The sequence below is a fragment of the Microtus oregoni genome, unplaced genomic scaffold, assembly GCF_018167655.1.
Source record: "Microtus oregoni isolate MIOR12 unplaced genomic scaffold, Mior012 000017F_ref0000208, whole genome shotgun sequence".
Classification (NCBI taxonomy): domain Eukaryota; kingdom Metazoa; phylum Chordata; class Mammalia; order Rodentia; family Cricetidae; genus Microtus; species Microtus oregoni.
The window spans coordinates 22,379,249-22,396,635 of NW_024543076.1; the positions used below are offsets into that span (position 1 = coordinate 22,379,249).

Sequence of the window (17,387 nt, forward strand, 5' to 3'; positions counted from 1 at the left end):
TCACAGTCCACCATTGAAGGAAATCAGGACAGGATCCTAGAAGCAGGAGCTGATGCAGAGCTCATAGGGAGTGTTGCTTACTTGATCCTCATGGCTTGCTTAGCCTGCTTTCTTACAGAACCAGGACAACGTACTTGGAAATGGGATCACCAATAATATTGGGCCTTTCCCATCAACCACTAATTTAAAAAGTGCCCTATAGGCTTGCCCTTAGCATGATTTTATGAAGACATTTGTGCCAAATGGATATAAAATTAACCAGAATATAGAGATAAGAGAGAAAGAAGTTTCAAATGTGCACTTAATAGAAGCCAGCAAGCTTCAATGGAGGTAGTGGGCCACTGGCCTTGGTATGGAGAACCAGGGGAATGTGGTTCTATAGATCTGATTGCTATTCCTTCTGCTTCCTTGGTATAGAAGCACAGGCAGCCTTCTCTTCCCGCTACCATGCCTCACTCCATTATCTTCCTCATCATGGTGGTCATAGTCCTCTAGAACTGCAAAACAAAATAACTCCCTTCCCCAAAAGGGTATTTTAGCAAAATGAAATCTAGTAAGACAATAACCAATAAAGTTCTTGGATCTCAAAAGCATCCAAACATGCTTGCTGATGAAATGAGTATGAATTACTTAGACCAGATCTTGAGGCCAGGAATAAAATCCTACATAGAGGAAGGGGTATCAGAGAGACTTGGCTCCTACTGAAAAAAAACTGGTACTGCTAAAGTGGACCCTAGGCTTTTAAGCAGAATGCTATGATTAAGCTTTAAAGCACAAACAAGCAGAGAGGCAAGTGAATACACAAAACCTCAGAGATGGGGATGCAGAGCAAAGTGAAATTAAATAGAATTGATTTTCTCAAGTAATGACATTCATGGGCAGTACTGGTAAATCTGGGGCTGGAAGTAGGTTTTAATAACAGAGTAAAAAATTTTTATTCCAATTTAACTGATTTCTTTGTTCTTCTGATGATAAGAGATCCTAAAAAGTTCTTTAAAATCTACCCAGTGCTAACTTTCACAAATAAGGTTTTTAGACCACAACAGCAAACTTCTCCCCAAATCCTCATTCAGAACAGCACCAATGGTCTCTGCTGTAAAATTTGCTTTTTTTCTTTGAAGTATTATATAAATAAATCTTCACAGTAATGCATATAAATAGAGCACCACTTATTCATAGATGATTCATTAATAATCAAGCTATGCATATTTATTGTTTATTCTAAGAAGGCTGCCTCCAAGTCATAATGACTGTCAATTCAGTCAAGTCGAAGAGCCAAAGGCAATCAGCAGACAAAGTTGCAGCATGCCCTACCCTACCTTTCTCTTTGTATTTGAATACATTTCTAAATGTGAACAGGGGCTGTGCTCAAGGGAATGCTAGCAAATGTGTGGTTGCACTGAATGACACACTGCAGTCAGACAGGGTAGCTTAAATGGATACGCAGATTCTGTGACCCTGGAGACAGCCCCACCACAACAAAGCCAGGTGAACTGAAAACCAGAAGCAGAACTGCTGATGAGAAAGCAGACTGAAGCGCTAATGGCAAACAAGACCCTATCCACTGCCTGTCTAAATAAATAGCACTGTTAAGATTTCTCCTCACAAGCGATGCTTCTACAGTTTCTGGAAACTCGTTTAATATAACTTCTACAGTGTACTGGCTGTTGTCATCATCACACACATCACTGTGCCAAAGTCATACCTCAGTTTCTCACCACCAATCTTTTCCTGAACGTCTACAGTCACTAGCTGCCACCCTCTCATTTTGTTTTGTTTTGTTTTGTTTTGTTTTTCAAGACAGGGTTTCTCTGAGTAACCTTGACTATCCTGGAACTCACTCTGTAGACCAGACTGGTCTTGAACTCAGAGATCTGCCTGCCTCTGCCTCCCAAATTCTGGGATTAAAGGCGTGCTCTACACCACCCAGCCCCAGTCATTTGAGAGTATGCAAAGACTATGTTTATATGCTCATCTTCATATCTTTTCTTCATTTGTAGAAGGAAGGACTATATTAATGGTCAACAATACCTGCTACATGCCTTGACACATAGGTGAAGCAAGGCTCTACTGAAAATTGTTTTTATTACACTTATTTATCATGGGTATTAATATGTGTGGATGCGTGCACACCTTGGAGTTTGTGACAGTCAGAGGACAATTGGAGGATTCCATTTTCCCATTTCATCTTGAGGATCCCAGAGATCCAGCTCAAGTTTTCAGCTTAGGCAGCAATAGCCCTTATCCACTAAGCCGTTTTGTCAGCCCTAAATTCCTAATTTTAAAAATAGAAAATTAATTTCTCCAGTGGAATCATTGAGGCATGATGTGGGCCTTTCTAATATAAAGCAATATTTACTGACACCGCTTGCTCCGGCTTATACTGTTTGTCTTCAGTTTATGGTGAACAGTAGATGCTCAAACAGCCATAATTAGCTTCAGTTTTTATCAGTCTTATTAGCAGTGAGGAAACTTTGCAGATGGAATGTTTGAGGCAGAGAGAACTAGCATTAGACTAAGATCCTGCTGAAATTCAAGGACCCAGTACAGAAACTTGGCCTGCAAAGTCCTTTGCAATGGCAGTGAAAGGTCTCAGAAGTGGTCTCAGAAGCAAAGTCCATCTAGTTTTTCCTGCCCGCGTGTCTCTTCCCCTTAGAATGAGTTACAGAGAGCTGCATTCCTTTTATCCAAGACAGGTTAGAGAAACTTAACTTCATCCTCTCAGCTAAAACCACAAAACCTATTATTCTAACTTTTCTTTACCTTCCTCCATAGTGATGCTCTCTGGCTGTCCCTAGCAGCACAGTCTCGCAATCCCAGCTGCTTAGGGGGCTGAAGTAGGAAGATTCCAAGTCAGATATTTACTTGAACTACAAAGCAGTTCAAAGCCACCTGGGTAACTTAGCAAGACCTTGTCTCAAAATAGAAAGTAAAATCACAGTAACAAGAAGAGCTAGGGATGTACAGATGAGTGCAAGAGCAGTTGTTTGGCATGTGCGAGGCCTTAGGCTCAGCTCCAGGAGCAGGATAAAAGAGTATTTATGAATTTAAAATAACAGAGAGTTTCTGAAAGTTCGTACTCCATGTTTGACTTTATGAAAATGATGGGATCATATGGCAATACAAGAATAACCATCAAGGTTAAGAAAAAAGCACCTGTTTGTATCCTAGGGAAAATTACTATGGCATTACTAAATGAATATGCACTTCCGCAAGCTTTCAAATGTTTAACAGGTGACATTTAATAGTAAGGAAACTAAATGCTTAAATAGAAAGGAGCAGAAACACCTGGGCAGGTCTGCAAGCGCCGTCCTCTATTTAGCATGCAATTTCATTTTCAACATAATTAGCTTAAATGAGCTTCTAAATTTGGGTGATGTATTGCACATGTAATTAAGATTTAATTAAAAATGTTCTGTAATAAATTGTTTTCCATTTCTGACAAATCACATTAGAGAGGTAGATTTTGATTTGGAAATAGTTTTTTAAATGTGTTAATCATCTGTGCTGAAAATACAAGAAAGAAAAAAAGCAGTTCGGTTCAAAGTCATTTGAGATCTAAACAAGAAGTAAAGGATACAGTTGGCCCTTACGTCATTATGAAGTTTAGCTGAAGAGGATAGTTAACACTCATTTTTATAAATACCAATATTCTAACCATGAACTCTAATTCTTTTTATTCTTAAAATGTACAAATACAGCTTATAAATTGTACTGAGAGCACTTTTACAAAGTCTAGTCTCTTAATAAAAAGTTTCAACAAGGTTTTGTAAGTACCTGCTAAATCCTGTCACAGAGATGAAACCCCTGTTGCCAGTCCAAGACAGGTTAAGCCACTGGACGAGAGCACAGCGAGCCTGTAGGAACTCCAGTGAAGAATCGTCTAGCTTTGCCCAGTATGGCTGCAGATTGAGGTGGATGTACTGCAGAGGATCGCAGCAATGCTGGTGTAGAAGTCTGCAAGTCTGTGCTAATCTACACAGGTCTGGTAGTGAAAGATGATTCAGAATCAGTTGAATGAGCTATATAAAACAGAAAGCCAAGATCATCAAGAGTGAAGAACGGTATCACTTTTTACAAACACAGAGTGTGTTCTAATAAAGAGCAGTATCACAGTTTCAAGCAATATCTTTGCATAGTAGATAAATCAATATTCACTAAAGTGTTCAAATAGAAACAAACTACACATACATTAGACTTTACTGAATTTAAAAACTGCTCAAATTCTCAACTTAAACTGACAACTCATTTTCATACTGTACAAGGATATAAACATTGCTAATTGTTGAATAATAAAAATTTTCATGGACAACATTTTCTATATGGCAGATACTGGTTATAACAATAGAAAAGAGCTTCCACTCAGTTCTGGTGGAATCAGTAAGTAGGACGCTTTAACAGCACTGACAAAGAGAAGCCCAGAGTGTTATTGAAGACCTAAGAGGACCTTATTCCAGAGAGCAATATACTCCTGTCAGACAAGTGCCATTTAGAGGTGAGGGTGAAGAGAGTCTGGGGGTGAGAATGGGTTACACAGAGCTTCACTTGGATTTTATCCAGAAAGGAATGAGGGCCATGGAAAGGATTCAAACTACAGTGGCACAGTAAGCTTGCAAAAGAAATAGAGTAGCACAGGGTACTCCAGGAGCTGAAGGGGAACAGCCAGGAGCTAATACAGAATTCTAGGAAAGGGAGACAAGAGGGACCTCTTAATTTCAATTATCTTTGAACTAGTCAGAGATTTGCTTTCCAGCTGGGGCTTTCTAAACTAGTTTTCAAAGAACAATGTTTTAAGCAGCCTAAACTGAACCAAGAATCTTAATAAAAACTGCACATTAGCTTAATGATAAAAAAATCTTTTGATGGGGGCTGGAGAGATGGCTCAGTGGTTAAGAGCTCTGGCTGCTCTTCCAAAGGTCCTGAGTTCAATTCCCAGCAACCACATGGTGGCTCACAACCATCTGTAATGAGATTTGATGCCCTCTTCTGGCCTGAAGGGATACATTCAGGCAGAGCTCTGTATACATAATAAATAAAATTTAAAAAAAATCTTTAGATGAGAGAGGTTAAGTTTTTTAATTTAACATGAAGTATCAACCTGAATTTTCTCCATAAGCAATTATACCCTTTAAAATAAATGACCTTCTTCAACTTATCATGTAAACTCAATATTAATGTTAGATCAGAATTCCACTGCTTTGAGTCAAATATTCTAAAATTCAGATGAACAATATAATATTTAAAATAAGTTTCAAGATTATAAAACAAGAGCAGTTGCTGATTAACATACTGTATCTAATAAGGCTTGCTATTTATTTTTAGCATTTAATCTAGGTTATAAAAATGACTTCAGGATGTTTGCATGCCTGCATATGTACTTATAAAAATGCAAATAAAAACTATTCGTATAAAAGCTAAAATATTCTATGTGACCATTACTTAGTGCATTTTCTAGACATTATCTAGACTTCTCCTGTGCCCATCTTATATAGCTTTCTAAAATCCAGTTTTACCAAACAAACAAAATCCAAAACCACTAAGTGAGCAAGAACCCTCCTCACCCTCCACGATGATGTGGTAGCTGATCACCTGTCCCTAAGCACAAATCCCATCATTTCAGGTCAGCTCAACTAGCCCCTTCTCCTGCAGTACTTCTTAGCAGTTCCCCACCCCCATCCTCAACTTGCTCAATGGCTTGAAGTACCCATAATGCATTCAACAAGAGCCCAGTCTCCTTCAATGAAAAGTACCACTGAAGAATCCCTATCATATGTCATGCATTGTTGACTCCCATGAGAGGCCTCATCCTTTCTGAGAAGTGGATAGAAGGGGGGTAAGGAAGGAGATGGGAGGAGAGAAGGGAAGGAAACTGTGGCTGGCCCATAAAATAAATTTAAAAAATTAATATAAGAAGAATCCATATCATAATCAAACATTTTAACAAATTTCCATCATCCAGATAATCCTGTAGACATATATGAGCAAAAATATGCAGTTAAAACCTAGAAAAGTCAAACGCAGAAGAAATGTGGAAATGAGGTAACCCCTCCCCCCAAACATACACATACATCAGAGAAAAGCACTATTAACACTTTTTTTTCATCTCTTCCAGATAAATGAACTGTTCTTGGGTATGCACTAGAAGAATGAGACTATGTTTGTTGTTTAGCATCTTGCTTTTATATTCAATGACATACTCTGTAGGTCTTTATCTGTACAAACGAAGCAACCTTATTCCATTTCACACACATGACACAATAACAATAAAATAGTTGTTTATTGATGTATTCCTGCTGTTTTCTTATTACAAATAATACTGCAATATCATTGTGTGTATGTATTATGTATGCATGTTCATCCTGCCAAACTGGCAAATATATCTTGAGAGTAAGTTACACACATTTAAAAGTTGTTCTGAGTGTTCACATCAATCTATATATTCATCGTGTATACACGTATCCATTCACCTATGTACTTAACAATGCTGATATTAAAATGTTGCCATTCTGAAAGGCAGAGAAGCGGAAACATACTGAACTGTCTTTATCCCTCCAGCCCTCTTCCTCATCATCCACCACCTCCTCTTCATAGTCCCTTTTATTTTTGCTATTGCTGCTAATTACAGAAATTTAATCCCAAGAGTTTTCTTCTTTCCTCTTGGTCTATTCAAGGACTCAGCTCTTTATCTGCCCATCACCTCTCTCATTTCATTAACCTTCAATGAAAGCCGAGTCTACTACAATTTTAGTGTGTATGTTAGAATCAAAGTGAGAATCATGATCACTTTTCCAGAATTTTCTTCATTATTTTCATTTTTCTTAGGTGAACTTTTCATATAAAAAATCTTTTTATATTTCAATTGGGACTTACTAAGTACAGAACTTTAAGAAAAGCTGACGCTGTCTTTGTGGGATCCATGTGTATGTGGATAAACGCATGATACTTTTGTCTTAGTTTATCTTTCTACTCAAGGGCATGGTATGACTTAACATTTAATAATCTTTTATGGTCTAGGCATTTCTAAAGATATGGATATTTATCTATTACTGTGCAACTGCCAACTTACTTTTATTTCCTAATTCTCCTGAATATTCTAATATGTAATCATCTTGTCTGCAAATGATTTTATAGCTTACTTTACAAATTACACATTTTATATGCCTCATATCTACAGTATTAACTAGAACTTTCACAATGGTATTAAGTAATGTTTTTAGATCCAATTTAATTCTGATACCCAATATAACATCCTGAGACAATATCAAAATATAAAAAGAATGAAAAGTCACCAAAACCATGACACTAACATTTGAAGACAGATTTTAGAGTAAATAGCCACAGCTCTTAATCATTGCTAATGTAGTATCTAATGTCTATCAAGCTGTGTCCATAGGGACATCTTAGCATGAAGTTCCTTTAGGGGATCACAATGAACAGAGGATGTGATGTGTTCAAAGGGATCCCAAACACAGCTGATCTCCCTGCTCTTGCACTTCTGTCTACTCCATGAGACTGCTCAGCCTGTTTTGCAGAACTGATGTTTTCTGTGAAACCCTTTTCCTTATATCTAATCAGTGCCCCTTCAAGAATACAGGTTCTGTCTCCTAGCTTCTTCTAGAGAGTGTGTTGCATCATGTATTTGAAACTCTATACAGGCTCTTACCATTTACTATACAAAGAAGTTAAAATCACAATCCACTCCACAGAGACCTTCTGACTATACTGAAGCTCCCATTGCTTCCTTTCACTGAGAAAGATTATACCTAAAAAAATTGACACACATCTTCTCTCCCATTTATACCTTTGTTTTGTTTTTTGTATATTTCCAGACAGGGTTTCTCTGTGTAGTCCTGACTGCCTAGAAATCACTCTGTAGACCAGGCTGGCTTCAAACTCATAGAGATCCACCTGTCTCTGCCTCCCAGAATTGAATATGCTAAATTATGGAATAAAGCACATATATAAAATTGCCTGAATATTATGGGCAATTTCTGGAATATTACCTATTATTGTATAGCCTTTTCTCCCATTCAAAAAGTTATACAAAAGTGTAAAGCATAACACTATAATCATGCATCTCCTCTAGACTTTTAGCAAATTATTTACTAATTCTAAAGTATCCATGACCCCATCTCAACCAATTTTGCTAAGCATTGGAGAAACACAGCACCCTGAAGATCACTGGCTGGATGGAGACTCTGCAAAGCTCTTGGCAAACTCTGAGGATGCTCTTTGGCGCAGTGGAACAGGATGTTCTGCAATGCAAGAGTGGCCCTACTGTTCTTCTCATCTCTGAATAGTCACTTCTCTCTGACTCCATCATTCCTTTTAATGCTACAAGCTAGGTATTTTATCAAGTTTGGATAAAAGTAAAAATTATTTAAAATATATTAAATCTAAATTCCTATTTTAGCAGCTTTTGGAAGTAGGTAAGAATGGAAAACAACTCACTTTCTAGAGGTGAATGCTACCAAACAGATCTCAAGGAGCAGCATTATCACCATCTACGTCCCTCTCTCCCAAATCAATCTTCCCATGTAGCCTCCCTCTCCCAGCTAAGATATTAATGATCTTGCTTAATCTGTGCTGTTTCTGTCCAGAAAGGCCTGGGTGAAACCTTGGGTCCGTGCCTCCCAACTGACACTGCAGACCCTTAAACTCTCTACCTAACAACTTTAGCCACTTTACACAGCAGCTTAACTCTTAACTACTCAACAGATGGAGGTGCCATGACTCCTTGACATTCAAGAGGCTAACTAATCATTCCATGCAAGTTTAGCTACTAGTATCATTATACTGGAAAGTAAAATGTCCATCTATTTATAAGAATGCTATCTAGATGGGTTATTTGGATCTAAAATTGTCATTAAAAAAGATCACGTTTTATTGTAACAACACACAGTTTTCAAAAAAAGATATAAATGCCAGATCTACCTGGCTCCAGGGCATTAGAAGCAGCTGGGGAGAGATTTTAGGGTCACATTTCTACAGAATACTCCTGGCATTTGATGTCTAGAGGCAGGGAGGACAAATAACCACAGAAAGTCCCAAAGAGACACACTGAAAACAAGATATCAAACAGGTATTTCTAATAAAAAGAACACTGTGTCAGTCGAGATCAAAATGTATAGTTTGAATATAGACTAGAGCTCGTAAAGAAGATGATCCTCAGGGAAGCTGTGGCTATTAAGTGGGATAAACATTCACCTGCTGATCTGCAGTCTAACAGGTATAACGTCAAGCACATATTGCTATACTACACCGCTAAGAAAAGTACAGTACAGTTTATTATTGGTGTATGTTCTGGGCTCTGACTAAGTACTGACAGAACAACACACATTTAATAGTTTATCCAGAGTCTCTAATGTCAATTCAAAACAAAGGGAAATTTATTTAAAATAAATTTCTTTAGTTTTTTTCCATACTGAAATCTCTAACATATCAGGTTTTATGTGTCTTACCAATGCTGATACCTAGCAAAAATAAGCAGTCATTCCAGCATTAAAACTCTGTAGTGCTATACCCAATATTGCAACTACTTTTGGCTTACCTCATATGGTAGTTTATCAAAATACCCATTATTTGGCCCATCCCCAAGGGCAGCACTGCTAAACTTTTTGTTAAGGCCGTCCATTCCACAGCCATCCTTTTCTTCATAGTCATCTTCTAGATCATTCATGTCAACAAGGGAAGTCTTGAGAGAGAGTAGGGGCTTGTCCTTCGTACCATGGAGCACAACTGCATCTAATTCGGTGTAATAATCCAGAAGAGAACTATTTACTTCCAGTCGTATAAGATTTGTGGGGAAATTTATCTGCTTAATACAAGGTTTAAACTGGCGAGCCTGGGAAGCATTCACCTTCGTAGGTCTCTCTGACCAAAGAATCTCCCACCTGCCAAAGAAAGAAACGCCGCTGCAGTTTAGAATGAGGTCTGCTGGTGCTGCTAGTGTGCATCCCCGACCCAACTTATACAGTGTGAAACAAAAGAAAAATAGAGTGAACAGAGTCAAACACAGAGTCACTTCAAAAAAAATTAAAAATACTAAATGTCAAATAGCTCTACTTAAAATATTTTGACAAGCCCTCCAAATTTTGGTTGCATTTTTCCCAAAATTTCACATTGGCTAAAGATGAGAATCAACAGTTAAAGGTATCTGAAGAACCAAATTCAGTATTACAGAATGATAAACACTGAGAGAGAAGACACACAGAGGACAAACTGTCCGCTGTGCACATCCTCCAAGTCAGGAGCAAAGCTGATCCTTTTACTTAACAAAGGTCTCCTCTCCAGCGTTTCTATTTTTGTTATTAGCCTCTTACAAAACTCAAAATTCCATGTTCCTTTTGTGTACAGGAGTGCGTGTGTGTGTGGAGGCCGGAGAAAACCATGAGTATCATTCCTCAATCACCACCCACTTTATTCTGTTTAGTTTTTAATCACCGTCTCCATTTCTGCCCACACTGAGCTCACAAGTGCACACCACCATGCCTGGCAGAGTTCTGGGAATGAAACTGGGGTCCTCAGTACTTTACTGACTGAGCCATCTCCTTAGCCTTCAAGCAATGTTTTCCTGTTCTTGAAATTCAGTCATTAAATCCTTTCCAGATTTCAGGAAACTGTCTCATATGCCCTTAACCTGAATAGCCATTTAATTATTCTTTTAGCCATACCTATATCCCTAATATGTAGCAAGTATCTAACAAATAACAAAAGAATAACATCCTCCCCTGTCCTCACAATAGGACTCCCACTTCTCCGGCAAACTATCCTTATGTTTTTCTCAGCACATTTATAACTAGTTTGAGTCTAAGCTCATTCCAATGGAATGTCCAAGGCACTTCTATTACTACCCCATGTCCAAACAAGTCTTCTTATAAAATTTTTCTCCAAAATCCACATCTCATGCCCAGTTCTGCACAACACCTGCAGCAGCCTCCCCTCCCTCTTTGTCCTCATTCCCAGAAAACTATGCAGACCCCACCACCTCCTCCTAGCCCATCCCCATTCCTAAACGTCAGCTCCATAAGCCTAAAATTAATTAATTAATTAATTTAATTAAAATAAATTAAATTAGAATTACACCAGACTTCTCAGAGGATACCATGGAAACAAGAGCCTGGAGTAGATGTGCTACAGATTCTAAGAAACTACAGTTGCCAGCACAGATTACTATATCCACTAAAACTTTTAGTCACCAGAGATGAAGAAAAAAAACACATTACATGATAAAACCAAATTTAATCAGGATCAAAATAATATAAAAGCAGCCATGCTAGAAGAAAAAAAATCTAACCAAACAAGGTTCACTACATAAAAGAAAAGAGAGAAAAAGAATAATAAGAAAACAGGAAATAAATAATCCCAGACAAGCAATGTCAAAAAGGGAAACACACACACACATACACCCTACACACACACACACAGAGACACACACACACACACACAAAACCATCATCATCATTATCACCACCACCACCAACAACAATAAATAACAGTAACTGACAATCATTGGTCACTGATATGTCTCAATGTCAAAGGTCTCACCTCCCCAATAAAAAGAAACACACAGACTAACAGAATGCATGTGAAAAAGGTATCCATCCTTCTGCTGCATCCAAGAAACACATCGTAACATCAAGGACAGACATCACCTTAGGGTGAAATGATGGGAAAAGATTACAAATAAACAGACCTAAGAAGAAAGCAGTTGCAGCAATCTTAATTTATGACAAAATAAACTTTAAAACTAATCAGAAGAGATAGGGAAGGATACTACATACTCATCAAAGGAAAAATTCATCAAGAGGACATTTCAATTCTTAATATCTATGCCGCAAACACAAGAACACTCAAATTCATAACAGAAATACTACTATAATTTAAATCACATATTGACCCTTATACACACTGATGGATATTTTTGGTTGCCTATTTGACTACATCTGGAATGAACTATTCCAGAAATGGAGCGCACACCTGTGAGAGATTTTTTGCTTGGTTTGAAGTGGGTGAATTCACTTCTAGTTGGGACTTTTAAGAAAGACCTTTGATCTGGAGGTTGAGGCAGAAAAACACACTTGCCTTTGGATCTTGAGAGGAGAAAACACACCTTTAATCTGGTTACACTTTCTGCTCGAAGTCTATATTGAGACATGGAATAAAGAAGCATTTGCTCTTTCCCTGATTGCCCTCACCTTTCTAGTAAATCCATTCCTTTACTAGCATTAGAGCCTACTTCTTTGGATTCTAGAATGTACTGAAGACCAAGCCAGTCTTCTGGACTGAGCAACTTCTAGATTCTTAGACTTTTGTTCATAGTCAGTCAATGCTGGATTAGTTTGGCCACAGCTTGTAAGTCATTCTAATAATTCCTCTACACACACACACACACACACACACACACACACACAAAGAAATTCATTCTGTATGTTCTCCTACCCTAGAGAACCCTAACTAACATACACACACACTGATGGTGAAAGGAGACTTCAATACCCTACTCTGTTCAACAGACAGGTCATCCAGACAAAAGCTAAGTAGAGAGATGCTGGAGCTAACTGATACTATAAACCAAACTAACAGAACATTTCACTCAAACACAGCAGAATATACCTTCTTTTCAGGACCTCAAGAAACTTTCTCCAAAACTGACCACAAATTCAGGCACAAAATGAGTCTCAATAGATACAAGAACACTGAAATAATACCCGGTATTTATTACCGTGGATTAGAGCTGGGTATCAACAACAGCCGGAAAAAAATTTACAAACTCATGGAAACTAAACAACTCATTACTGAATGAAAAATGGGTCAAGACAAATTAAGAAAGAACTTAAAAGACTTTCTAAAATTCAGTGAAAACAAATACACAGCATACTCAAACTTATGGGACATAATAAAGGAAGTTCTAAAAGAAATTCACAGCACTAAATGCCTACATAAAGATTTAGAGAGATCTTGGCCTTTTCTCCTGCAACTTTGGTGGAACTCTGAAACACAGCTTGCTCCAATTCTGAGGGGACTTAAGAGCTTGCTCCAATACTGAGGGGAATTAAGAGGTGAGTGAATAGCCATGTGGCAGGATACCCCACTCTCTAGGACCTCTACAGTGGGACAAAACCCCAGGCCCCTTCCCCCAACTCCCTCGGCTTTTCCAGACAGTCAGCAGGGGAGTTCTCTGCAGAAGGCTCCCCCATTACCCAACCCCATCCACCGGACCCTACAAACTACTAGTCCAATCCCACCCCCAAACTTGCCTATCTTCCTATAACCTCAGTAGAACTCTGAAACATAGCTTGCTACAATTCTAAGGAGACTAAGAGCGTGCTACAATACAGAGAGGACCAAGAGCTTGCTATAATACTAAGGGGACCAAGAGCTTGCTACAACACTAAGGGGGTCTAGAGAGAGGACCAAGAGAGAAAACCAGGAAAGAAGAAAAGAGAGCAGACTTAGAGAGACCTCAGAGGTTTCTTGAGACACAGACATTGACAGTACAGAGCAGACTAAGAAATATTCCCAAACACTCAGACAGCCACTGCAAGGATTAGACCAAAATGCAAAGACACTGCCGGCCTCATTTGAAGAAAAAGATGGGTAAGCGCCAATGCAAGAATTCATCCAAAAACCTAAAAAGCAACATGGTATCACCAGAACCCAGTGGTCACCTAACAGGAAGACTTAATTATCCCAACCCAGAAGCAGCAGAAGAAAACAACTTTAAACGTAACTTTATTAAAAAGGAAATGAAAAACTCCCTTAAAGAAATGGAGGAAAGACAAACAAAAAAATTGGAAGAAATTAATAAATCCCTCAAAGAAACTTAAGGAAACCAAGAAAAAAACAATCAAACAGGTGAAGCAAACAGTTCAAGACTTGAAGACTGAAATAGAGGCAATAAAGAAAACACAAACTGAGGGAATTCTAGATATGGAAAATCTGGGAAACAAACAGGAACTACAGAGATAAGTATAACCAACAGAACACAAGAGATAGAAGAAAGAAGCTCAGGTATTGAAGATACTGCAGAGGAAATAGACTCATTGATCAAAGGAAACATTAAATCCAACAAATTCTTGCCACAAAACACCTAAAAAATCTGGGACAACATGAAAAGACCAAACCTAAGACTAAAATGGGTAGAAAAGAAGAATTCCAGCTCAAAGGCACAGAAAATATATTCTACAAAATCATAAAAGAAAACTTTCCCAACCTAAAGAGGGATATCCCTATGAAGGTACACAAAGCTTATAGAACACCAAACAGACTAGATCAAAAAAAGTTCCCTCATCATATAATAATCAAAATGCAAAACCATACAGAATAAAGAAAGAATATTAAGAGCTGCAAAGGAAAGAGGACAAGTAACATATAAAGGTAGACCTATAAGGATTTCATGCGACTTCTTAATGGAAACCACGAAAGCCAGAAGGTCCTGGGCTGATGTGCTGCAGACACTAAGAAACCATGGATGCAAGCCAAAACTTTCAATCACCATTGATGGAGAAAACAAGATATTCAATGACAAAACCAGATTTAAACAATATGTATCCACAAACCCAGCCTTACAGAAAGTACTAGAAGGAAAACCCCAACACAAGGAAGCTAACAATACACAGATATCTGATAACCACCCACCAGCATAACCCAAAGAAGGGAAACACACAAACACTACTACCAAAAGATAACCGAGTTAACAACCACTGGTCATTAATATCTCTTAATATCAATGGACTCAATTCACCTATAAAAAGACCCAAGCTAAAAAAAAAAAACTCTAATAAAGAACTCCTACAGCTGATAAATACCATCAGTGATGTGACAGGATACAAGACCAACTCAAAAAAATCAGTAGCCCTCTTATATACAAATGATAAAGAAGCTGAGAGGGAAATCAGAGAAACATCACCTTTCACAATATCCACAAATAACATAAAATATTCTGAGGTAACACTAACCAAAGAAGTGAAAGACCTATTCAATAAGAACTTTAATCTTTGAAGAACAACATTGAAGAAGATACCAGAAAATGGAAAGATCTCCCATGCTCTTGGGTGGGTAGAATCAACATAGCAAAAAATGGCAATCCTACCAAAAGCAATTTATAGATTCAACACAATCCCCATCAAAATCACAACAAAATTCTTCACAGACCTTGAAAGAACAATAATCAACTTCATATGGAAATCAAAAAACCCAGAATAGCTAAAACAATCCTATACAATAAAGAAACTTCCAGAAGGATCACCATGACTGACATCAATCTCTACTACAGAGCTACAATAAGAAAAACAACTTAATACTGGCATAAAAACAAGGACGTTGACCAATGGAATTGAGTTGAAGACCCAGATATTAAATATCCATACACCTATGGACACGTGATTTTCAACAAAGAAACTAAAATTATACAATGGAAAAAAGAAAGTATCTTCAATAAATGGTGCTGACATAACTGGATGTCAATGTATAGAAGAATAGAAATAGATCCATATCTATCATCATGCACAAAACTCAAGTCCAGATGAATTAAAGACCTCAATATAAATATGACCACACTGAAACTCATAGAAGAGAAAGTGGGAAGTAGTCTTCAATACATGGCACAGGAGACCATTTCCTAAATATAACCCCAGTAGCACAGACAATAAGAGCAACAATAAATAAATGGGACCTCCTGAAACTGAGAAGCTTCTGCAAAGCAAAGGACACAGTCAATAAGACAAAAAGGCAGTTCTACTGAAAGGAAAAAAATCTTCACCATCACCACATCAGACAGAGGACTGATCTCCAAAATATATAAAGAACCCAAGAAATTAGACATCAAAATTCTAAATAACTCATTTAAAAATGGGGTACAGAACTAAGCAAAGAATTCTCAACAGAAGAATTTCAAATGGCCAAAAGATACTTAAGGACATGTTGAACTTCCTTAGCTATCAGGAAAATGCAAATCAAAACAACTCTGAGATACCATCTTACACCTGTCAGAATGGCTAACACCAATGACAGCTTATGTGGGAGAGGATGTGGAGTAAGGGGAACACTCATCCATTGCTGGTGGGAATGCAAAATTGTACAACCACTTTTGATATCAGTGTGGCGGTTTCTCACTCATAAGTGGTTTTTAAACATAAAGCAAAGAAAACCAGCCTACAAATCACAAGCCCAAAGAACTTAGACAACAATGAGGACACTAAGAGAGACTTACATAGATCTAATCTCATAGGAAGTAGAAAAAGATAAGATCTCCTGAATAAATTGGGAGCAAGGGGACCTTGGGGGAGGGGAGAGGCAGGGAGGGGAGCAGAGAAAAATGTAGAGTTCAATAAAAATCAATTAAAAATTAATTAATGCCAAAAATCATCCTTCATGATCAAGCAGAATTCATCCCAAAGATGAAGGGATGGTTAAACATATATAAATCAATAAATGTAATCCACCATATAAACAAACTGAAAGACAATTCTCAACAGAAGAATTTCAAATGGATCATTTCATGAGATATAGAAAATTTTCTTAAAATTAAATTCAAAACCCCTCCATTATTAAATTCCTAGAGAGATTAGGCATACAAGGGATAAGCCTAAATATAATAAAGGCAGTTTACAACAAGACTACTGCCAACATCAAGTTAAATAAGAGAAACTCAAAGTAATTCCACTAAAATCAGGGTCAGGGACAAGTTAGCCCACTCTCTCCATACATAGAGGACTTATCTAAAGCATTAAGATAACTCCAGGAAATCAAGGGTATAAAATTGGTTAGAAGGAGGAGGAGGAGGAGGAGGAGGAGGAGGAGGAGGAGGAGAAGAAGAAGAAGAAGAAGAAGAAGAGGAAGTAGTAGTAGTAGTAGTAGTAGTAGTAGTAGTAGTAGTAGTAGTCGTCGTCAAGGTATCTTTATTTGCAGATGTATACACATTAAAGACCCTAAAAATTTCACCAATGTTTCTATATCCAACAGCTGATAAACATTTTGAGTAAAGTAGCTGGATACAGAGTAAATTTAAAAAAAAACCCAGTACCCTCCAATATATAAATGATAAATGGACAAAGAAATCAGAGAAACAACACTTTTCACAATAGTCTCAAATAATATAAAATAGCTTGGAGTAACTCTAACCAAGGAAGCAAAGACTTCTACAATAAAAATGCCAAGTCCTTGAAGATAGAATTAAAGATATTAGAAGATGGAAAATTCTAGGCTTATAGATCAGTAGTATTAATACAGTAAGAATGGTCATCCTAACAAAAGCAACCTGCAGATTCAATTTAATTTCCACCAAAATTCCAACATAATTATTTGAAAGACAGATTTTTGAAAGGACAGTTTTCAACTTCATAGGAAAAAAATTCAGGATAGCATAAATGATCCTGAATAATAAA

General features: G+C 37.5%; 1 protein-coding gene across 1 annotated transcript in view; it reads right to left on the reverse strand.

Annotated features, from left to right (window-relative positions):
• Positions 1-17,387, reverse strand: part of Fbxl4 (F-box and leucine rich repeat protein 4) — a 73,446-nt gene that overhangs the window by 37,630 nt on the left and 18,429 nt on the right. The window contains exons 4-5 of the mRNA XM_041667575.1: positions 9,551-9,893; positions 3,778-4,022 (exon numbers count right to left, since the gene is read on the reverse strand). Coding sequence (XP_041523509.1) covers positions 3,778-4,022; positions 9,551-9,893 — 588 coding nt within the window. The remainder of the gene's footprint in view (positions 1-3,777; positions 4,023-9,550; positions 9,894-17,387) is intronic.